Genomic DNA, 23,153 nt, shown 5'->3' with positions numbered 1-23,153 from the left:
ATCTATGACACATCATCTTCTTTAAATTTAAAAAAATTTGATGAACAGCTTCAAAGCCATTTTCTTAAATACATACTTGGGATGATGGGCAGCTAAATTTTCTCCAAATCTCCTCCTCTAGTAACCAATCTCCTCCACCTCCGACTCCAACCAAATCTCACAACAACATCCCAGACAACCAAATCCCCCCTACAAGCCATGGCCACCGTCACCCAGCCACAGCCGCCACCACCACCACCGTTGCCCAGCCACGCAACTCTCTAAATTTCTTTCAAGGCAACCCCCTCTGCAAATGAGCCATCACAAATCGCCGACAAAAACACGACCAAAGACGAAACTCCACAACCCAAACCAACAAACAACTAGAAATCCCTGAAAAGCCCAAACTGATCAAGAAAATCAACCAAAGCTACCGCGCTTCAGCAGTGGCGCAGGCTGGGCTAAACCTGTTGAAATCCTACCTCAAGAACGAAGCAAGAAGTGGCGGTGATGGAAATCAATCCTGGTGGCGTCGCGTCGATGGTTTTGCCGCTTTTCCGATGCCAAATCACAACCGTTACCTTCCTTGTTCACCGACGAACCACAAGCAGCAAAGTCGCTCATGTTCGCTGCTGATCTACCAACAAGACTTCAATCGTGCCTCCCTTGATCGCTATCGATCATGCCTCATGTTGTCGCGGCTCACCACGCGACTGAGGAGTTGACTAGGCCACGGTAGCTGGCGACTGTAGGTTAGGGACGGATAGAGGAGCGTGGTTGCTGGTTAGGGACAGAAATGGGAGGTTCTGGCTGAGGGAGGAAGAGAGAAGCGGCGGAAGAGAAGAAGGGGGAGATGAAGAAGAACAAGACGGGAGGAGGGGGAGATGAAGAAGAACATGATGGGAGGGTAGTTTGGTAATAGTATCCCCTGCATTGCCAGAACTTAATGATTACTGACGCTGTTATTTTGAGGGTAAGAATATGAGATTTATGAAATCAGGTGAGAACTTGCCATTTTGAGAAGAGCAATACTACTCTTACAAAGACAAAAACAAAGAGACCATACAAAGATAATTTCCACCCTCCATCTTCATGATTTCTCTCTCTCTCTCTCCCTCTTTTTTCATTTTTTCTTTGTTTTTTCCTTCTTGGTGATGTCACTTTATAACTCTCTTTGTATTATCTTTGTAAGGATAGCATTTTTCTTTTGAGAAAGCTTGGGCAGGAACTGGGAACATGTGTTTACTCCCCAATTTTTTAATGGACTTGTCCAGAGGTCATCTTGTTTGATTAAAAGGCTCTGACTACTTATTAGTTGTTTGGTTCAAAGACTTTGACTACTTGTTAGTTGCTAGGAATCTAATATGGAAGGGCTAAAATAAAATAATTTCAATATTTATTTAATATGTTATAATTGTTTCATTTATATTTTGAATATGACGTATAATAAAGATTGTTATCAATATTAAAAATAAATCAAATATATATATAGTTGATAGAAACTTAGAGAATTAAAATTATATTTTATGGTTTCTAGCACACAACATTTTTCGGTGATCGAGAGTGTCTGAGTTAGCTTGCGTGCATTTCAACTAATCTTTCCAACGTCATGAAGTTAACGATTAGATAAACTTTCTAGTGATTACCCATATTAACAAATGGAAGAGAATTGAATTTAAGACTTTTTGAGTAATACACCCAAGATTTCATATTGCTCTACGCGACCACTAAAGGGTGGTTCTAACATACAATCTTATTAGTCATTAAAGGTTTAATGTCAAATTTAATGAATGTGTAGAGAAAACAAAGCAAATTGTATCATTATTCATTGTCAGAGAAGATATTAAAATTAGGTAATATATATACGCTTAAAAAAGATTTTAGTTCATTGAAATAAAGAGTGGAATAAGTAATTCATGAACTGTATTAATTGTGATAAAAAGGTGCTTTTTAGTAATTTTAATTTAAATTATACATAACTTGAAAAAAAATATTAATGGGGTTTAGAAAAGATTTAACAGACTTAAATGACATTACTCCTCTTCAAAACTAATACCAGCACTTAGATTATCGGCTTAAAAGGGAACAACTAGACCCAAATAAGTTAAGGTAAGTAATTTTTAATTTTATTTTTTGTTTTGAGAAAATTAACCTTAATTTAAATAACTAAAAATAACATTATAATATCAAAATATACTCCTCCTTTATTTATTTATTTTTTTGTTTTGATTTTTAACATTGATTACATAAACCCTGACCTAGGGGCAGATTTAGAAATTTTTATGAGGATGGGCTAAAATAAAAATTAATTACAAATTAATATTTTTATCTATTAGTATTTTTATTAGGGTGGGTCAAAATTCAGAAATTATAAATATTAATATTTTTATTAAAAAATTTCGAGGGTGGGCCATACTAGAGTAGCATCTGCCCCTGTCCTAACGTTAAATTTTAATAATCTAATCCTAAATTTTAATAATCATATTTATACATAACTTTTGTTTTATTTTAAATATTTGTTTGTTTGATAAAAATATAATACTAAAATTATAGAAAACATAACGAGATGAATTTCAATCGAAAGATTAAAAAGTAAGTTGAAATTAGGAAATAGGAGAAAAAAGGTACAAAGAAAAATCATAATTAAGTTTGATTTGGAAAAAAAAGTGTAAAACAAAAAACTTAATTAAGTTTTAAATTGGAGAAAAATCCTCCATTTAATTTGTTTCACGTCAGTATTCTCTGTATTATGTAAAGACATTTACTAGTCAAGTCTTTACTTTTAAACGATTATTTGAAGCCAAGAAAAGTAGAGATCAGAGAACTTTCTTAGGAAGTTACGTGAAGAAAATATAGATTAGACAATTGTCTTATAAAAAGTTTCCAACATCGGAGTTATCTAATGACCGTGTGCTGCTTCATCTTCTCCAAACCATTTATTTTAACTTGACAATATATGCGGAAACTTGCAATGGGTTCTTCATATTTGCTTTCCATTATTCTTTATATGTTTATTATAAGCATCAGTGTTTCTACTGTAGATGAATTTGCTGATATTTGTTACGAGAAGGGAAACTTCACAAGAAATAGCGAGTATGAAAAGAACCGCAATGCCTTCCTCTCATCTCTTGCTACTAATGTCGAAATAAATGACGGCTCTTACATGGCCGTCCTTGGCCAACACTCTGACAGAGTTTATGCTCGTGCGGTTTGCAGAGGAGATTCTACGAACGTATCTTGCGCCAGTTGCGTCAGTTCAGCAACTGATGGTCTTATTGCAAAGTGTCCGAACCAGAAAGAAGGTCTTTCCTGGGGATTAAGGGATTCCGATTCTCCCTGCTTTGTACGCTATGGAAAATACTCATTTTTCAAAGAATTTGGCTTCTAGAATGGTATTAAAGGCCTCTAGTTCTGAGAAAAAATTTGTTACTGAAGAAGTAAATGTGACAGCCTTTGTACGTACGTATGCATTAATGCAGTGTACTGCAGACTTACCTCAAAGTGATTATGAGATTTGTCTACGTACATCTGCGGCTCAATATCAGGCTTGCTGCAATGGGGATCAAGGAGGTATTGTTCGCATACCTACATGTATTTTTCTCTGGCAGATGTATCCATTCTGTAATGTTACTCCAGAATCTCCGTCCCCGTCCCCTCCGATTCCACCCCGTAACTTGACAGCGTTGACGAAATTTTATAACTAAAATTTGTATTTTAACCAGCATTAATATTTAACTTTTTAATGTTACTGCAGGTACTCCGTCACTGCCTCCTCCAATGGCACCTGGTAAGTTTACATTTTATTGAAAATAGTTCAAATTAAACATTCATTTGAGTGTCCTCTTTTAAGTTTGTACAGTAGTAGTAGATCCTTTAAGAGCATTCTTATTCCATCATTCATAACCATTAATTTATTTTTTGAAGTACATTATGTAGTCCTCATATCGGTTACATGCAAAATTAAATATTGACAGATATTTGCTTCTTTGAAGAAGGAAAAAGAAGCCAATCACAATGGATAGTTATCGGGGCAGTTGTATCAGCAATTCTGGTAATCATACTATTTGGTTTCTTCTTTTGGCGTATTTGGAGAAGAAAAAATGGTAATTACTTCTTCTATAAGCTTGCCATTTACAAATTTGAAGCTATTCCCTTCCTTTCTTTCTTTCAGAATCTAGACTAATTCAGTCTGACATGCAGAGGAGGAAGCAAGAAGACGAGCAATTCAATTACTTTTCTCCGAAGATGACAGCGAGCATAATATCTTAGGTGGAGAGAAGCAGGTAGAATCTCCAGATTTCCCTCTTTTCCCGTTAGGTCAAATATTAGAGGCTACACAAGATTTCTCCAATGAATATAAGCTTGGAGAAGGAGGATTTGGTCCTGTGTACAAGGTAATTAACTAAACGGTGGTTCCTTTTCTCTATGGTGCAACTAATTATTTTATGAACACGGATTCTTTTCATATATGAGTTTTATTGAGCTTTTACAAACCTTATGAATTATAATACGTGTATATGAATGAACATGTTTAGTTGAGATTTGTTTTCTGTTTAAATCTTTTTTATTGATCACTAGACACTAATCACAATTTTATATCAAGCTTAAAGACTGGGAAGATTTTAGTTTGTATGGTTATATATATCACTTACCAAACATCTTCGTTATTAATGTCATGATATAAAGCATGATATAATTATTACTTTCTTCGTTGTGTTTTTTGTTTGATGGTAGCAATTGAGTTTTGGTTACGGGTATATTAGCAGATGGTAAGGAAATTGCAGTCAAAAGGCTCTCAAGAAGATCTGGGCAAGGACTAAAAGAGTTCAAGAATGAAGTTATTTTAATTGCCAAATTACAACATAAAAACCTTGTAAGACTCTTGGGATGCTGTTTAGAGGGGAAAGAATTGCTGCTCATCTACGAGTACATGCCAAACAAGAGCCTTGATATGCACCTATTTGGTTTGCCTCTCAAAACATTTACTACTTAACTACTTACTCATTGTTGCATAATTATATAAGAACTAAAACTTGAATACATTTCCTTACTTAGCCATAAATTAAGAATGACAAAGTTGGTGATTGGTGTTGTATTTCCTTTCCTTTACTCTGTTGTTAGATTCAACAAGGAGTGTACAACTGGACTGGAAGAGGAGAGTAGCTATCATTAATGGAATCGCTCGAGGTCTTTTGTATTTGCATGAGGATTCTCGACTCAAAATCATTCATCGTGATCTAAAGACTAGTAATATTTTATTAGATCATGAGATAAATCCAAAAATATCAGATTTTGGTATGGCGAGAATATTTGGTGGAAATCAAAGTGAAGCTAATACCCTAAGAGTAGTTGGAACATAGTAAGCATATATCTTCCCGTTTGGTTCAATTCCTTCAATACTATAAGATAATAATGGAAAATTGCTTTGGATATTTTTTTTCCTGTGTATAACATTTTTTTATATGGAAATTTGCTAGTGTAAAGATGCACATGATGTTGAATTCTCTTCTCAAATTTTTTCTTGAAATTCAAACAGTGGCTACATGGCTCCAGAATATGCTATGGACGGAATATTTTCAGTTAAATCAGATGTCTTCAGTTTCGGAGTTCTTCTACTAGAGATTATAAGTGGAAGAAAGAATACCAGCTTTCATCTTTCAGAAACTGGCCGCAGCCTCCTTGCTTATGTATGTGAATATATATATCATTGAATTTGAAAAATAATTTCTAATGAGAGACCGAAAGTAAACATTTTAGGTCCTTGAAGTTTAGGTTAGGAGACAGTTTGGTCGTTTAAAATCCAAAAGTAACACTTTGACTCTTATCCAAGGGACCTAAATATGTTACTTTCATATGTTTTATTTAGGGACCAAAGTTTCATTTTTCGGGATCAAAATGTTAGTGATATTAATGGACCCAAAATTTACTCTTAAATATTAGGGACCTAAATCAATTTATCTTTTCGAAAATTTTAGTTTATAACTTAAATTTATATGTTTCAGGCGTGGAAACTATGGTGTGAAGGAAATGCATTAGAGTTAATGGATCCCGTACTTGCGCAAGCATATGTTCCGGTTGAAGTAATGAAATTTATCCATATAGGGTTGTTGTGCGTTCAGGAAGATCCAACATATAGACCTACTATGTCATCTGTAGTTTTTATGTTAGTAAGTGATAATGTAACACTTCCTAAGCCTAGCCAACCTGCATTTTCTATTGTTCGAGTTGCTCAGTCAATTCAGTCCTCATTAAATGGTAAAAGTTGTTCTGTTAACGAGGTAACTTTTTCAAGTATGACACCTCGTTAACAATTTTTGACTGATTAAGTATTTTTTGTTGTTATTTACGTTGTTAAATGATCTTCATAAACAAATATGATGTAGAAAGTTGCCACCGAGTGGACATTTGCCACCATTTATACCAAGAGAGGGTCTATATAAGTTTTGTAGTAACCTACGTAATTGTTGCAATTATGTCTGTGAATCGTTATTAGAGACAAACATTGTTTTATCTTATAGAGATGTGAATGACGTCCTGCTACCACTTTGTTATTGACCATCTTCCACCATTTCATCATTAAATTGTGATTGTAATATTAATATATTATATGTATGTTAGCCTTTTCCTTTTTTCCAATTTTCCATATATATATCTTGCTTCAACTTAATATATATATATATATCTTCTTATTTTTCTCATTTTTTATGGGAATTGAATTCTATTTTACTTTATCTAATTATTATAGAATGTGTTTTGATAATTGATTTGTACTTGATGAATAATTATAAAGTTAATTGAACCTATAACAAAATTTGTTTCATATTCCAAAGGATTTTAAGACATATAGAATTAAAAAAAAAAAAAAAAAAAGGAAGTTTAACGGGTATCCAACAAAGATATTTTAACAGCTTATTAAATAGTATCTAGGACAAAAATGAATAATTTCATATAGTATGTTTATCAAATAGATTTAAAATTAAAGAGGACGTCAATATAAATATTTTTGGCAAATTACTTTAAATAAAAGAAAAAGTACTTAGAAAAATGAATTTTTATTTTTAATTTTACATAAGCGAAAAAATAAGTCAGTTGAATTAATCAAGATATTGAAGGTATAATGTATTTATCGAAAAAGAAAGAGAGACGTCTACAAAATTATAAAAGCTTTCTAAAAGATTGTGTATTAACTTTAACTTAAAATGATAGCATATATTTAAAAAAAAAAAAAAAAAAAAGATGTTATCACTGAAAAAATATGTGTTCTTAAAACAACATCAAGAGAACACAAGTTTTTAAAACTATAGTTAAAGGATACTTAATGGTGGAAAAATGTCACATCATTGTTCTTTGACGGCTGAGAGTTGCCTAGATTAACAAATCGTCGGCCCTTGGGCCTCCATGCGTTGGCAATGTTAGGGATGATTAACCAATAATGGATTGGCTGAGTAGTGATGACTTAGAGCCAAGGGATTTACTCCCTCTATGATCTCATGTTTGAATCATAAGAACGGTTGTTAATATTGTTATCCACGGACCGTCGGACTTACCTGTTTCGGAAGCCTTGTTCGAGATAAAGAGACTAATCGAGATGCATGTGAGTTGACCTAGACAATCCCGGTAACAAAAAAAACTTGGACAATCCCAATAAAAAAAAAAAAAAGAGAGGGAACACAAGTTTCTTAAACTATAGTTAAAGGACACTTAATGGTGGAAAAATGTTACATCATTGGTCTTCGGTGGTTGGGAGTTGCCTAGATTAACAAATCGTCGGCCGTTGGGCCTCCACGCGTAGGCAAGTTAGGGATGGTTGTTGCTTGGTGATGTCGGCTGGCTATCGGTTCCATTTTATCAATTTAAAAAAAATAATAATTATAATAATAAATAATTATTAAATAAAATATAGTAATATAATCTAAGATTTATTTATAATATTTAATTTTATTTTTTTATGAAATATTTTAAATTATTGAGGTGGTACTTATCTAATTAGTTTTTAATGGATTTCATGATGTAATAGAATATACATATATAAAAATTTAGACTTGAAGTAATTTCATTTCAGAATCACAAATTTTATTCAATTCCCTTAGCATTCCTAATTACAAGCAAGTAATGAAATTTAGAATATACATATAATAATAGAATTTACTATTCCATATCCCTTGGTACATTTCCATCCCATTGCCAGTCTAATACCGAAACCAAACATTTCCTATATTAATGTGTTGATGCGTAATTTTGCACTAACGAAACGCTGTGAAATGGTGTATAGACCCAGAAGTCACACGTGAATGTGATGGATAAAGAGATTGTAAATGCAATGGAGACAATTTTTAAAGTGGTTTAGATGCTAAGGTAGCAAGTCCTATGTCCACTGATGCTTATATTGATGATAAGGGTCAGGTCACTATTAGCTGACTGACTTTACAATGATATTATAAGGTATTAAATGCTAAGAATTCTAAAGAGAGAGAGAGAGTAATTAATCAAGTGTAAAATGTGCGAATCCCCCTTAATGAGAGATGAATTTCCAATTTATAGTCAGATGTTATGAGGCAATAATCACTAAATCTGTAAGTTGGTGGGATTATCCGTGCAAATCCTTCTTTATGTCACATTACCCACCTTCCAGAGTGATTTGCGCGATTTAGAGCAGGGATTGGACACGCGGGAGCACCACAGCCTCCTGACTAGCCTGACGTGCACCCACTATCCTAACGGACGCAGACGGTGGTTATTCCAATGATCTAACTTTTGTAGGCTAAATGGATCTGACGTCAGTCCTTGTATTTTTAGGCATAACATAATGTATTCGCGCAAAAGTATCAATGTCATATTCCTCATTACTAGCCACTAAAATTTAGGACTTTACGTGAGGTGTTAATTGTAATATCCCTTATACAACTCCTCATATAGTCAGATTTCAATAATATTTTGCTTATAATTGAATCATACAATTGAGTCATATAAACATATAAAAATTACATAAAATTTATATAAAATGACTATTTTGTCCTTTATTTTTTGTATGTTTGGATAACTTAGTTAAGCATAATATTACTTCTACAATTTTTTTCAGCTTTATCATCAGTTTTGCATGTTACTCAAACATAATGCATCTTTCCGATTTATATTTTCTCTATTGATCTTTCTATTCGTTAGTCATTACTGAAATACAAGCAAAAAAACTTTTAACAAGTGCGAAACGTAAAAAACATAAATTGCCCTTTTCGCCTGAAGGATGATCCAGCAGGATTCAGTAATCCTTTGAACTTTCAAATGTGAAGAAGATCTCATATAATGAAAATATTGTCGGGTTTGATTTCCCTCCATGTGGTGGATGGCCCATTTTAGTAGAGCCCGTGTTGGGCCATTAAGCCCATAAGAGAGAACTAAACATTTTTCATTATGGAACAATAGTTTAATATCAAATTATTTTAATATCATCAAAATTGTATAATATATTTTGTTTAATGTAATATTCAATAAATTGTATAAATCGATGGTTGTTTGCAATGGTGGTAAATGTGTTGATTTTGTTACATATAATATATTAGTATCACCCATCATTAAGTACATCATATATTTACGTTTTAAAATATCCCTTTAAACCTCAATTAAAACCAATGATAACCCTTTTAAACTTACATTTTTCTCATATTATCATTCAAACTTCTAAAAACAAAAAGATTTGTCTTGTCCTCACTCTCTAAGCTTTACTTCTTCCCTATTCTTTGTTATTGGCTTTCTACTCTCTTTGCAGATGTAAATTAAAATGCAAACAAAACAAAATACTTACAAGAGTTCAAATAATATTTAAAGCTTAAAATTGCCCCAGTTTTTTTATACAAAAGAATTTAATTTTTATTTGTTCGATCCAATAATTAGGTTTTACATGTGGAAATAAGATTAGAATAAAATTTGATTAAAATTACAATCCCTATATATATATATATATTGATGCGAAGATTTTTACAATAATTTTATTTAAAGTCAAAATTGAAAAATTAAAAAATGGAGCTTAAAATTCACAACCTTGTGTAAATTTTCAAATAATTATTCATGTTTTTGTACTAATTTATAGGGTTTTCTTGCCTAAAGTCAAAGCGTAATGTAAACTCTCCATGGTCTCATGTCATTTTAGGCCCTTGTTTTTGTTTCAAAGATATAATACAAGATTGAGGATTGCAAAACAAGTAAAAAATTGGGATTCATAATTCAAATTTTTGTACCACTTTCTCTGCTAATTGGGAGATTTTTGTTTTATTGTACTAAGAAGAAACTATTACATGCATAAATGAATATTTAAGTTGTGAAAAGCGTGAGGCCTTTGAGAGTTTGTGACTTTGGAAAATGGTTTTCTGAGTTACAAGGGGCCAGTGAATTTTAAATTCCTAGCTTGTTTGCTCTGAGAGTTGTTTTGTTAAAATAAATTTCAACTCTTATTTTGGACTCAACAACCTCATATGCAATATACCAACCCCACAGAACAACTGAACACTGCACTTTCTCATCTTCCAGTGCCCTTTATCCACGAATTCTGTGCTTAAACCTAAACAGAAAGTGATGTTAGGTGGGAAGTATCTTGTTCTTGAAAGAATGTCGCACCCCCACTAATTACAAGTACACTCTTTATTATCCCAAATACTCACCTCTTATTAGCAATTTTCAACCAAGAGGGGTTTAGAGACGAAGGAAATTGGGCTCTTGCAATGCATATTTTTGAGAAGCAAACCACCATCAATTTTTAGGTGCTGATACATTGTTGTACTTCAACTCGTCATCTCATCTTAGGATTATGGCATTACATTAGGCTCTGGAAGCTCTGCCATATATAGCTCTCTAAGGAGGTGAAGCAATGGGATCCTTCTTGTGGCTTCATAAGACAACTCTTTAATAAGGGAGTGCATCGATCATTGGCTCCCAAATCAAAATGGAGCTCCATGCCTTATCAGAAGAAGAGCAACTGTCCACCGAACACAACTGACTGGATTTTAAGAAAACTTTGATACTGATAAAGAATTTATGCCAGTGTTAGAACTGAAAATGATTAAAAACTTTGACATAGAAAATGAATATTAGTTACAAAAACAAGACTTTCAGAGAAAAATATACCTTGAGATCACAGCTTCCTTTTGGTCTCCACAAACCATGCCTATAGGCAATAGGCTTGAAAATCATAAGTTTTGAAAAGGCTTCAGCAAAATTTCACAAACATCCCCATAACCCATAACTCTCCAGCTGCCAAAATTTCAACATTCGATCACCAACACCTTTAAAAAATTTTCATAAAGCAGTAGCAGAAACCTTTACTAAAATGCAAATGAGGGAATCAAACTAAATCTTTAAATACAATGCAACAATTATGCTCACTTCTCTTACCAAAAATAACTTTTGATGTCAAACTTTGCAAAATAACCCCAGAAATTCATCGTTCAAGATTAAGCATAGTCAATTTAAAAGCTCTAATATGATGACAGAAACAGAGAAAACAAAGTAATTGATCACAAAGTCATGGAAATAGACCAGAAACTCAATGTTAATGGAGCCAATAATGCATTAAATCAGAAATTCACAAACAATGTATTGAAAAATTGTGCAACAACGGGAGAAATCAGAATGCCTAAAATAAATCCAAGCAGTAAAGAAACATGATGAATGTGCAATAAGAGAGCACTAACCCTATTCAACCAAATTCAAGACAATATCAATGAAGATAGCCGAACGAAAAATCCTCTTCATCTTCAGGAATATGGAGCTGCAGTCTATCTGAAGAAATACAAACAAATTCCAGCTTGCACATGAAGAATGGCCTTAATCTTCCTTAGAACACTGCACATTCTGTAATCATAAATAAAGCATATTGGATTCACAAAATAAAAGAAAGAGGATTAAAGCAATTGATTAATACATAAATCGCAATAATATACCAAAGAAGAAAAAATTTCAGTTTATAACAATACCTCTATTTCACCTAATTAATGAGTAAATATGTTAGTGGCATATATAGCCATCACACCTACAGTGTCATCTTATCAGAGAAACAAAAAAGATGAGTACTAAGTAGAAAGAATGCGTACCAAATTTGTGACATATTCCACAACTATTTACTCCACAAGTGTCAAAGTTTGTGGAAGTGGCTGAATGAAAGAAAACAAGAAATTCATAATATATCAAACTAGACACACAATTTAAAAGACAAAAATTCATATCATTATACATTCCAATAACAAAATAACAACAGTTCCACGTGAATCACGTAAAAGTAAAATGTGACCATGTGGAGACCAAGGTTCCTAGCTGTTAATAAGCATGGATTATATGATGGCTTGAAATAGTCATTCAAGTGATATATACATCCATTCATTAAGAAGCTGATATCTGTTCAGGGAGAGAGAGAGTATATACAATATATGTCTATGCATGCAGGTATGTGTTTGCAGGACATACGTTCAGGAGGCTTGAAAAAGATTATTTCATTTCTGGATTATGCAGACTACAAAAAGTTTCAGCTACAGGCCACTTAAAACAGGTAATAAACACTGCAAACAAATTTCACATTATTTTGGTGCAAACTTAAAAAAGTATGTAAAGATTCTTGCCAACTATTTTCTGGGTTTATCTTACCAAATTCACAAAATCCCCTAAAACCAACTGGCTAGAGTCAACCGAATGAACAACAAGTGACAACGGCAATCAGCTGAATCTGAACATCAGAGTAGCTTCATATGAAAATTAGGGCATGCAGGGAAATGAGGTAATTCAGGTCTGATAGAGGCTGCTAAGAGAGCTTAAATTTAAAAGTTATGATTTGGAGATATCCAAATGAATAAAAAATAAAATTAGTAGATAATAGATTCATCAATTAGCATACACAGTTCCATGCACAACAACCAAATCACTAAATTTGAGATTGCTCAACAACACAATTCAGTGTCCCAATCCTGTTGATAAGGGGAGAAAAAAAAAAAAAAAAGTTGAAAGACAGCTACCATTACTTACATTAGGATCATTGCCAAAATCGTACATCATGTGCTGCACTGCAGTACCAAAATACATGAGTAAAAATACAAAAATAGTAATAGAACTCCCAGAAAAGAGGTTATTTAAAACAGAAACGTAATGCATTTACTCACAATCTTTTTGAAAGACTCATCGGTTACGCTTAAAGGAAGTTGTTTCATTAGGCTGTAAGGATCCTGCCTTTTGTTTTCAGGATTGTCCGGCAGAAGAATTAGTCATTTTGCATACAAAATGTCTGTCCCTTTAACTGTCACAAAAATCAACTACATTGAACTGTCACATACCACATGACTAGAGAAATAACTAATTTATATAATTTCAACTGTAATACTAAGAATACATTCCAGTTTGTTCATCCTAATTACAAACATTAAGCATTCTTCATCTCACTGGCTCTATCCTACCTACAACAAAATCCCTAACTTTCTCCTAAATCTTCTATCATATTCAAAGTAAATAAACATATAAATTTCCATAAGCCAACCAAAAAAAAAAAAAAAACTCATTTTCTTCCTTTTCTATAAATAAATTTCTAGAAAACGCCAAAGAAAATCAAAACCCCAGAAAAGTTATCGCAGTAAACCTTATAACATCAAGAAAAATGGAACAAGAATTGACATAAAAATAAATTTACCTGAATATCTTCTAGTACCGAACAAAGAGAGCGTGTGCGAACGAGAGATTCTGCAAAGAATATCACAACGCAGACAGCAAGGAAGTGATATGACAAATGGAATTGCTTTGTTTGATCATTGTAACCAATCTAATTCCTCTATGAAAAGCATGGAAACGTTAATTAATGCAAATTTAATAATCTGTGAACAAAGATGTGGCCAAACTTTTAATTAATTGAGTGTATGGGTGTGTTTCTCAATGGGGAATTTTGTCAAACACATGATAGCCATTCACAAGCAAATTAACAAACCCAAGAAATCATGAACCCATTTAACTAATCAACCAAAGCAAATAAATATCAACACAACAAAATACAATACATTAACATACAATAAATTTTTTAATTAAATCAAGCACCCAAGCATTCTACAACAGCAAATCAAAGCTATACTTGTGATATTCAAGTAGATATAAGTAATTTTGCCTAAATGCAACATCCCGTCCTGCAAGCCCACCCACCCAAGACAAGCCCACTAACACCCTCATCAAGCCAGGCCACTGATGACCTGCAAGCCCAAGAAAGAAGAGCCCAACAACACCCACATCATGAAGTAGCACAAACAGGATTTCAAAATTTAATAATTTGTATCATGAGCAAGAAATTTTCATCCTCTAATTTTAATTTTTTTTTTTTTTTTTTTTAAATTTAGTCTGTTACTGAATTAGTTGCATATCTTCTTGGTTCTTCCAATATTCAAAGATGAGTAAACAATAATGCATGTTCAGAACCTCATCAAAGGAAGAAGCTCTTACCATGGGTAGACATGAATAGCTAATCTGCCATTGCCCTTTCAAACAATCCATGGATTATGAGCTGTGTGCCTCCTCAATCACCTTATTGCACAGCTTATCGTGTACAGTATAAGGGTTGCTGATCTCCACCGAAGTTCAGGAGCCCTTCAAGAGAGGTAAGATTTAACCCTTAGGACATGGATATTTCAAGTTCGAGAATAAGAATATAAAAATTATCAGTTCAATTAAAGAATTTACAACCGGTTATTAAATGCAAATGAGGGAATCAAACTAAATCTTTAAATACAATGCAACAATTATGCTCACTTTCTTACCAAAAATAACTTTTGATGTCCAACTTTGCAAAATAACCCAGAAAATCATCGTTCAAGATTAAGCATAGTCAATTTAAAAGCTCTAATTGATGACAGAAACAGAGAAAACAAGTAATTGATCACAAAGTCATGGAAATAGACCAGAAACTCAATGTTAATGGAGCCAATAATGCATTAAATCAGAAATTCACAAACAATGTATTGAAAAATTGTGCAACAACGGGAGAAATCAGAATGCCTAAAATAAATCCAGCAGTAAGAAACATGATGATGTGCAATAAGAGAGCACTAACCTATTCAACCAAATTCAAGACAATATCAATGAAGATAGCCGAACGAAAACTCCTTCATCTTCAGGAATATGGAGCTGCAGTCTATCTGAAGAAATACAAACAAATTCCAGCTTGCACATGAAGAATGGCCTTAATCTTCTTGAACACTGCACATTCTGTATCATAAATAAAGCATATTGGATTCACAAAATAAAAGAAGAGGATTAAGCAATTGATTAATACATAAATCGCAATAATATACCAAAGAAGAAAAAATTTCAGTTTATAACAATACCTCTATTTCACCTAATTAATGAGTAAATATGTTAGTGGCATATATAGCCATCACACCTACAGTGTCATTCTATCAGAGAAACAAAAAAGATGAGTACTAAGTAGAAAGAATGCGTACCAAATTTGTGACATATCCACAAACTTTACTCCACAAGTGTCAAAGTTTGTGGAAGTGGCTGAATGAAAGAAAACAAGAAATTCCTAATATATAAAACTAGAACACAATTTAAAAGACAAAAAAAATGTCATATTCCTCATTACTAGCCACTAAAATTTAGGTCTTTACGTGAGGTGTTAATTGTAATATCCCTTATACAACTTCTCGTACAGTCAGATTTCAATAATATTTTGCTTATAATTGAATCATACAATTGAGTCATATAAACATATAAAAATTACATAAAATTTATATAAAATGACTATTTTGTCCTTTATTTTTTGTATGTTTGGATAACTTAGTTAAGCATAATATTACTTCTACAATTTTTTTCAGCTTTATCATCAGTTTTGCATGTTACTCAAACATAATGCATCTTTCCGATTTATATTTTCTCTATTGATCTTTCTATTCGTTAGTCATTACTGAAATACAAGCAAAAAAACTTTTAACAAGTGCGAAACGTAAAAAACATAAATTGCCCTTTTCGCCTGAAGGATGATCCAGCAGGATTCAGTAATCCTTTGAACTTTCAAATGTGAAGAAGATCTCATATAATGAAAATATTGTCGGGTTTGATTTCCCTCCATGTGGTGGATGGCCCATTTTAGTAGAGCCCGTGTTGGGCCATTAAGCCCATAAGAGAGAACTAAACATTTTTCATTATGGAACAATAGTTTAATATCAAATTATTTTAATATCATCAAAATTGTATAATATATTTTGTTTAATGTAATATTCAATAAATTGTATAAATCGATGGTTGTTTGCAATGGTGGTAAATGTGTTGATTTTGTTACATATAATATATTAGTATCACCCATCATTAAGTACATCATATATTTACGTTTTAAAATATCCCTTTAAACCTCAATTAAAACCAATGATAACCCTTTTAAACTTACATTTTTCTCATATTATCATTCAAACTTCTAAAAACAAAAAGATTTGTCTTGTCCTCACTCTCTAAGCTTTACTTCTTCCCTATTCTTTGTTATTGGCTTTCTACTCTCTTTGCAGATGTAAATTAAAATGCAAACAAAACAAAATACTTACAAGAGTTCAAATAATATTTAAAGCTTAAAATTGCCCCAGTTTTTTTATACAAAAGAATTTAATTTTTATTTGTTCGATCCAATAATTAGGTTTTACATGTGGAAATAAGATTAGAATAAAATTTGATTAAAATTACAATCCCTATATATATATATATATTGATGCGAAGATTTTTACAATAATTTTATTTAAAGTCAAAATTGAAAAATTAAAAAATGGAGCTTAAAATTCACAACCTTGTGTAAATTTTCAAATAATTATTCATGTTTTTGTACTAATTTATAGGGTTTTCTTGCCTAAAGTCAAAGCGTAATGTAAACTCTCCATGGTCTCATGTCATTTTAGGCCCTTGTTTTTGTTTCAAAGATATAATACAAGATTGAGGATTGCAAAACAAGTAAAAAATTGGGATTCATAATTCAAATTTTTGTACCACTTTCTCTGCTAATTGGGAGATTTTTGTTTTATTGTACTAAGAAGAAACTATTACATGCATAAATGAATATTTAAGTTGTGAAAAGCGTGAGGCCTTTGAGAGTTTGTGACTTTGGAAAATGGTTTTCTGAGTTACAAGGGGCCAGTGAATTTTAAATTCCTAGCTTGTTTGCTCTGAGAGTTGTTTTGTTAAAATAAATTTCAACTCTTATTTTGGACTCAACAACCTCATATGCAATATACCAACCCCACAGAACAACTGAACACTGCACTTTCTCATCTTCCAGTGCCCTTTATCCACGAATTCTGTGCTTAAACCTAAACAGAAAGTGATGTTAGGTGGGAAGTATCTTGTTCTTGAAAGAATGTCGCACCCCCACTAATTACAAGTACACTCTTTATTATCCCAAATACTCACCTCTTATTAGCAATTTTCAACCAAGAGGGGTTTAGAGACGAAGGAAATTGGGCTCTTGCAATGCATATTTTTGAGAAGCAAACCACCATCAATTTTTAGGTGCTGATACATTGTTGTACTTCAACTCGTCATCTCATCTTAGGATTATGGCATTACATTAGGCTCTGGAAGCTCTGCCATATATAGCTCTCTAAGGAGGTGAAGCAATGGGATCCTTCTTGTGGCTTCATAAGACAACTCTTTAATAAGGGAGTGCATCGATCATTGGCTCCCAAATCAAAATGGAGCTCCATGCCTTATCAGAAGAAGAGCAACTGTCCACCGAACACAACTGACTGGATTTTAAGAAAACTTTGATACTGATAAAGAATTTATGCCAGTGTTAGAACTGAAAATGATTAAAAACTTTGACATAGAAAATGAATATTAGTTACAAAAACAAGACTTTCAGAGAAAAATATACCTTGAGATCACAGCTTCCTTTTGGTCTCCACAAACCATGCCTATAGGCAATAGGCTTGAAAATCATAAGTTTTGAAAAGGCTTCAGCAAAATTTCACAAACATCCCCATAACCCATAACTCTCCAGCTGCCAAAATTTCAACATTCGATCACCAACACCTTTAAAAAATTTTCATAAAGCAGTAGCAGAAACCTTTACTAAAATGCAAATGAGGGAATCAAACTAAATCTTTAAATACAATGCAACAATTATGCTCACTTCTCTTACCAAAAATAACTTTTGATGTCAAACTTTGCAAAATAACCCCAGAAATTCATCGTTCAAGATTAAGCATAGTCAATTTAAAAGCTCTAATATGATGACAGAAACAGAGAAAACAAAGTAATTGATCACAAAGTCATGGAAATAGACCAGAAACTCAATGTTAATGGAGCCAATAATGCATTAAATCAGAAATTCACAAACAATGTATTGAAAAATTGTGCAACAACGGGAGAAATCAGAATGCCTAAAATAAATCCAAGCAGTAAAGAAACATGATGAATGTGCAATAAGAGAGCACTAACCCTATTCAACCAAATTCAAGACAATATCAATGAAGATAGCCGAACGAAAAATCCTCTTCATCTTCAGGAATATGGAGCTGCAGTCTATCTGAAGAAATACAAACAAATTCCAGCTTGCACATGAAGAATGGCCTTAATCTTCCTTAGAACACTGCACATTCTGTAATCATAAATAAAGCATATTGGATTCACAAAATAAAAGAAAGAGGATTAAAGCAATTGATTAATACATAAATCGCAATAATATACCAAAGAAGAAAAAATTTCAGTTTATAACAATACCTCTATTTCACCTAATTAATGAGTAAATATGTTAGTGGCATATATAGCCATCACACCTACAGTGTCATCTTATCAGAGAAACAAAAAAGATGAGTACTAAGTAGAAAGAATGCGTACCAAATTTGTGACATATTCCACAACTATTTACTCCACAAGTGTCAAAGTTTGTGGAAGTGGCTGAATGAAAGAAAACAAGAAATTCATAATATATCAAACTAGACACACAATTTAAAAGACAAAAATTCATATCATTATACATTCCAATAACAAAATAACAACAGTTCCACGTGAATCACGTAAAAGTAAAATGTGACCATGTGGAGACCAAGGTTCCTAGCTGTTAATAAGCATGGATTATATGATGGCTTGAAATAGTCATTCAAGTGATATATACATCCATTCATTAAGAAGCTGATATCTGTTCAGGGAGAGAGAGAGTATATACAATATATGTCTATGCATGCAGGTATGTGTTTGCAGGACATACGTTCAGGAGGCTTGAAAAAGATTATTTCATTTCTGGATTATGCAGACTACAAAAAGTTTCAGCTACAGGCCACTTAAAACAGGTAATAAACACTGCAAACAAATTTCACATTATTTTGGTGCAAACTTAAAAAAGTATGTAAAGATTCTTGCCAACTATTTTCTGGGTTTATCTTACCAAATTCACAAAATCCCCTAAAACCAACTGGCTAGAGTCAACCGAATGAACAACAAGTGACAACGGCAATCAGCTGAATCTGAACATCAGAGTAGCTTCATATGAAAATTAGGGCATGCAGGGAAATGAGGTAATTCAGGTCTGATAGAGGCTGCTAAGAGAGCTTAAATTTAAAAGTTATGATTTGGAGATATCCAAATGAATAAAAAATAAAATTAGTAGATAATAGATTCATCAATTAGCATACACAGTTCCATGCACAACAACCAAATCACTAAATTTGAGATTGCTCAACAACACAATTCAGTGTCCCAATCCTGTTGATAAGGGGAGAAAAAAAAAAAAAAAAGTTGAAAGACAGCTACCATTACTTACATTAGGATCATTGCCAAAATCGTACATCATGTGCTGCACTGCAGTACCAAAATACATGAGTAAAAATACAAAAATAGTAATAGAACTCCCAGAAAAGAGGTTATTTAAAACAGAAACGTAATGCATTTACTCACAATCTTTTTGAAAGACTCATCGGTTACGCTTAAAGGAAGTTGTTTCATTAGGCTGTAAGGATCCTGCCTTTTGTTTTCAGGATTGTCCGGCAGAAGAATTAGTCATTTTGCATACAAAATGTCTGTCCCTTTAACTGTCACAAAAATCAACTACATTGAACTGTCACATACCACATGACTAGAGAAATAACTAATTTATATAATTTCAACTGTAATACTAAGAATACATTCCAGTTTGTTCATCCTAATTACAAACATTAAGCATTCTTCATCTCACTGGCTCTATCCTACCTACAACAAAATCCCTAACTTTCTCCTAAATCTTCTATCATATTCAAAGTAAATAAACATATAAATTTCCATAAGCCAACCAAAAAAAAAAAAAAAACTCATTTTCTTCCTTTTCTATAAATAAATTTCTAGAAAACGCCAAAGAAAATCAAAACCCCAGAAAAGTTATCGCAGTAAACCTTATAACATCAAGAAAAATGGAACAAGAATTGACATAAAAATAAATTTACCTGAATATCTTCTAGTACCGAACAAAGAGAGCGTGTGCGAACGAGAGATTCTGCAAAGAATATCACAACGCAGACAGCAAGGAAGTGATATGACAAATGGAATTGCTTTGTTTGATCATTGTAACCAATCTAATTCCTCTATGAAAAGCATGGAAACGTTAATTAATGCAAATTTAATAATCTGTGAACAAAGATGTGGCCAAACTTTTAATTAATTGAGTGTATGGGTGTGTTTCTCAATGGGGAATTTTGTCAAACACATGATAGCCATTCACAAGCAAATTAACAAACCCAAGAAATCATGAACCCATTTAACTAATCAACCAAAGCAAATAAATATCAACACAACAAAATACAATACATTAACATACAATAAATTTTTTAATTAAATCAAGCACCCAAGCATTCTACAACAGCAAATCAAAGCTATACTTGTGATATTCAAGTAGATATAAGTAATTTTGCCTAAATGCAACATCCCGTCCTGCAAGCCCACCCACCCAAGACAAGCCCACTAACACCCTCATCAAGCCAGGCCACTGATGACCTGCAAGCCCAAGAAAGAAGAGCCCAACAACACCCACATCATGAAGTAGCACAAACAGGATTTCAAAATTTAATAATTTGTATCATGAGCAAGAAATTTTCATCCTCTAATTTTAATTTTTTTTTTTTTTTTTTTTAAATTTGGTCTGTTACTGAATTAGTTGCATATCTTCTTGGTTCTTCCAATATTCAAAGATGAGTAAACAATAATGCATGTTCAGAACCTCATCAAAGGAAGAAGCTCTTACCACAGGTAGACATGAATAGCTAATCTGCCATTGCCCTTTCAAACAATCCATGGATTATGAGCTGTGTGCCTCCTCACTCACCTTGTTGCACAGCTTATCGTGTACAGTATAAGGGCTGCTGATCTCCACCAAAGTTCAGGAGCCCTTCAAGAGAGGTAAGATTTAACCCTTAGGACATGGATATTTCAAGTTCGAGAATAAGAATATAAAAATTATCAGTTCAATTAAAGAATTTACACTAGTTTAGAAATGAAAACAGTTAAAATTAGAAGTAAAACAATTAGACTAGTAAACAGAAATGATTGGGGAATATCAAAATTTCAACATTAGAAAATGAAAATTTGTTGCAAAAAAAAGAATTTCAAAATAAAAAATATACCTCTGAAATCACAGCTTCCTTCTAGTCTCCACAAACCATGCCTGTAGGCTTGAAAATCATAAGCTTTGTAGAGGCTTCAACAGAATTTCACAAACATCCCCATAACTCTCCAGCTACCAAAATTTCAACATTTGATCACCAACACCTCCCAAAAAATTTCAGAAGGCAGTAGCAAAAACCTCCTAAATTGCAAATGTGGGAATCCAACTAAATCTTCAACTACAAATGCAACAATTATGCTCACTTCTCTTACTATAAATAACTTTTGAAGTCAAAATTTGCAAAATAACCGAAGAAATTCATTGTTCAAGATGAAGCATAGTGTTTGTGGCATCTACTAGTTTTGGTCTAAATCTTCTAATTAAGGACCCCAGGCAGAGTGTATCATTGCCTTCCACATTTATATCGTGCCCCATTTCTGATTAGAAAAAGAGATATCTGTCCAACAAACACAGAAAACCAACTGTAACTTATTAAAACACTAGAATAAATGCTATAGTCCTCACTAATACTTAAAAGGGAAATATGTAATTATGGTTTGGAAAACTCTTGTGACTCTTCTTTTCGACTATAAACGACAGAATCATCCATTTCAATATTTTTTTTTTTAAAAAAAAAAAAAGAGAACCAATTTGAACATGCTATAAGAAATTAGATGGCACACTATTCTTTTTAAACATGTCAAAAGTGATGGATGGAAAAGAAAGGATCCATTTTACGTATCCAGCAAGTTTGTCAACTTGTTTGGAAATGATACAAAAAAGGATGTCCTTTTTTACAATAGAAAAACGCTCCTCTGATGGCTTCTTTAAGCATTGGAGTTACACCAATGAACAAAAAAGAACAACTTAAACAAGGATGCCAAGTTGTTTGAAACAACTTAACCTGTTAGATGATCTTCAAGTTCATGAGCACCTACAGCAAACAAAACTTGTGATTTCCAGAAACTCAGTGTTGATAGAGCCAATAATGTGTTAAAACAGAAATTCACAAAACAATGTATTGAAAAATTGTTCGACAACTGGAGAAATCAAAATGCATAAAACAAATCCAAGCAGTAAAGCAATAGGATGAATGTGCAATAAGAGGGCATTACTCTATTCAACCAAATTTCAAGACAACATCAATGAAGATAGCAGAATGAAAAATCCTCTTCATCTTCAGGAAAATGGAGCTGTAGTCTATCTGAAGCAATATAAACAAATTTGATCTTGCACACGAAGAATGGCTTTAATCTTCCTTAGAACTTTGCACATTCTGTAATCATAGCCAAAGCATATTGAATTCACAAAATAAAAGAAAGAGGATTAAAGCAATTGATTAATACATCAATCGCAATAATATACCAAAGAAGAAATATTTTCAGCAAATCAGAAAGTGCAAGGGAAATGCATGTGATAATTTTGTGAATCACTACATACCCTTTTATTAAACAATTGCTGTATGGCAGAATTAAGTTCAGGGTTGCCTTCCCCAAATTCTTCTACTTCATCCTCTCCTTCTATCAATTGTAACGTTTGCAGCTTAGGCGTGCTTAAAACTCCAAGAGAAAAAGTCTCCATCTTCAAGCATTGTTTGACAATTACTTTTCTCAGTGAC

At 32.7% G+C, this 23,153-nt stretch overlaps 2 protein-coding genes and 3 long non-coding RNA genes across 16 annotated transcripts; 2 read left to right on the top strand and 3 right to left on the bottom strand.

Annotated features, from left to right (window-relative positions):
* The first annotated feature begins 2,935 nt into the window (after positions 1-2,935).
* On the top strand, positions 2,936-3,367 carry LOC116105698 (putative cysteine-rich receptor-like protein kinase 16). The gene has a single exon (XM_031392110.1). The coding sequence runs from the start codon at positions 2,936-2,938 to the stop codon at positions 3,365-3,367; it is 432 nt and encodes a 143-aa protein (XP_031247970.1).
* Position 3,368: 1 nt separating this feature from the next.
* LOC116105697 (putative receptor-like protein kinase At4g00960) lies at positions 3,369-6,320 on the top strand. Its single transcript, XM_031392109.1, has 8 exons — positions 3,369-3,648; positions 3,734-3,766; positions 3,954-4,082; positions 4,180-4,372; positions 4,732-4,943; positions 5,101-5,338; positions 5,516-5,666; positions 5,982-6,320. The coding sequence occupies exons 1-8, from the start codon at positions 3,369-3,371 to the stop codon at positions 6,285-6,287; spliced, it is 1,542 nt and encodes a 513-aa protein (XP_031247969.1). The 3' UTR covers positions 6,288-6,320.
* Positions 6,321-10,223: 3,903 nt separating this feature from the next.
* LOC116105757 lies at positions 10,224-13,780 on the bottom strand. Of its 6 annotated transcripts, none has more exons than XR_004124129.1 (7): positions 13,637-13,780; positions 13,116-13,265; positions 12,982-13,019; positions 12,060-12,119; positions 11,661-11,820; positions 11,095-11,220; positions 10,224-10,990 (listed from the first exon to the last, which is right to left on the bottom strand). It is a non-coding gene; the product is annotated as an uncharacterized LOC116105757 (long non-coding RNA). The 6 variants fall into 6 exon arrangements; XR_004124128.1 differs by having other exon boundaries at positions 13,116-13,249; XR_004124131.1 differs by having other exon boundaries at positions 12,982-13,014; positions 13,143-13,249.
* A 3,188-nt stretch (positions 13,781-16,968) lies between these two features.
* Positions 16,969-20,525, bottom strand: LOC116105748. Of its 6 annotated transcripts, none has more exons than XR_004124116.1 (7): positions 20,382-20,525; positions 19,861-20,010; positions 19,727-19,764; positions 18,805-18,864; positions 18,406-18,565; positions 17,840-17,965; positions 16,969-17,735 (listed from the first exon to the last, which is right to left on the bottom strand). It is a non-coding gene; the product is annotated as an uncharacterized LOC116105748 (long non-coding RNA). The 6 variants fall into 6 exon arrangements; XR_004124114.1 differs by having other exon boundaries at positions 19,861-19,994; XR_004124117.1 differs by having other exon boundaries at positions 19,727-19,759; positions 19,888-19,994.
* Positions 20,526-21,156: 631 nt separating this feature from the next.
* Positions 21,157-23,130, bottom strand: LOC116105749. 2 transcript variants are annotated; one of them, XR_004124120.1, is made up of 4 exons: positions 22,976-23,130; positions 22,651-22,811; positions 21,555-22,469; positions 21,157-21,319 (listed from the first exon to the last, which is right to left on the bottom strand). It is a non-coding gene; the product is annotated as an uncharacterized LOC116105749 (long non-coding RNA). The 2 variants fall into 2 exon arrangements; XR_004124119.1 differs by having other exon boundaries at positions 21,555-22,811.
* Between the last annotated feature and the right edge of the window lie 23 nt (positions 23,131-23,153).

The sequence above is a fragment of the Pistacia vera genome, unplaced genomic scaffold (assembly GCF_008641045.1).
Source record: "Pistacia vera cultivar Batoury unplaced genomic scaffold, PisVer_v2 Contig503, whole genome shotgun sequence".
NCBI lineage: Eukaryota > Viridiplantae > Streptophyta > Magnoliopsida > Sapindales > Anacardiaceae > Pistacia > Pistacia vera.
The sequence above is the reverse complement of the archived record's forward strand: the minus strand, read 5'-3'. Positions and strand labels throughout refer to the sequence as shown.

Coding starts and splice junctions, on each gene's coding strand:
- LOC116105698 (XM_031392110.1), top strand. CDS start 2,936: ATGCGGAAACTTGCAATGGGTTCTTCATATTTGCTTTCCATTATTCTT.
- LOC116105697 (XM_031392109.1), top strand. CDS start 3,369: ATGGTATTAAAGGCCTCTAGTTCTGAGAAAAAATTTGTTACTGAAGAA. Junction 4,373..4,731: donor GGATTTGGTCCTGTGTACAA/GGTAATTAACTA, acceptor AGTTTTGGTTAC/GGGTATATTAGCAGATGGTA. Junction 4,944..5,100: donor CCTTGATATGCACCTATTTG/GTTTGCCTCTCA, acceptor CTCTGTTGTTAG/ATTCAACAAGGAGTGTACAA.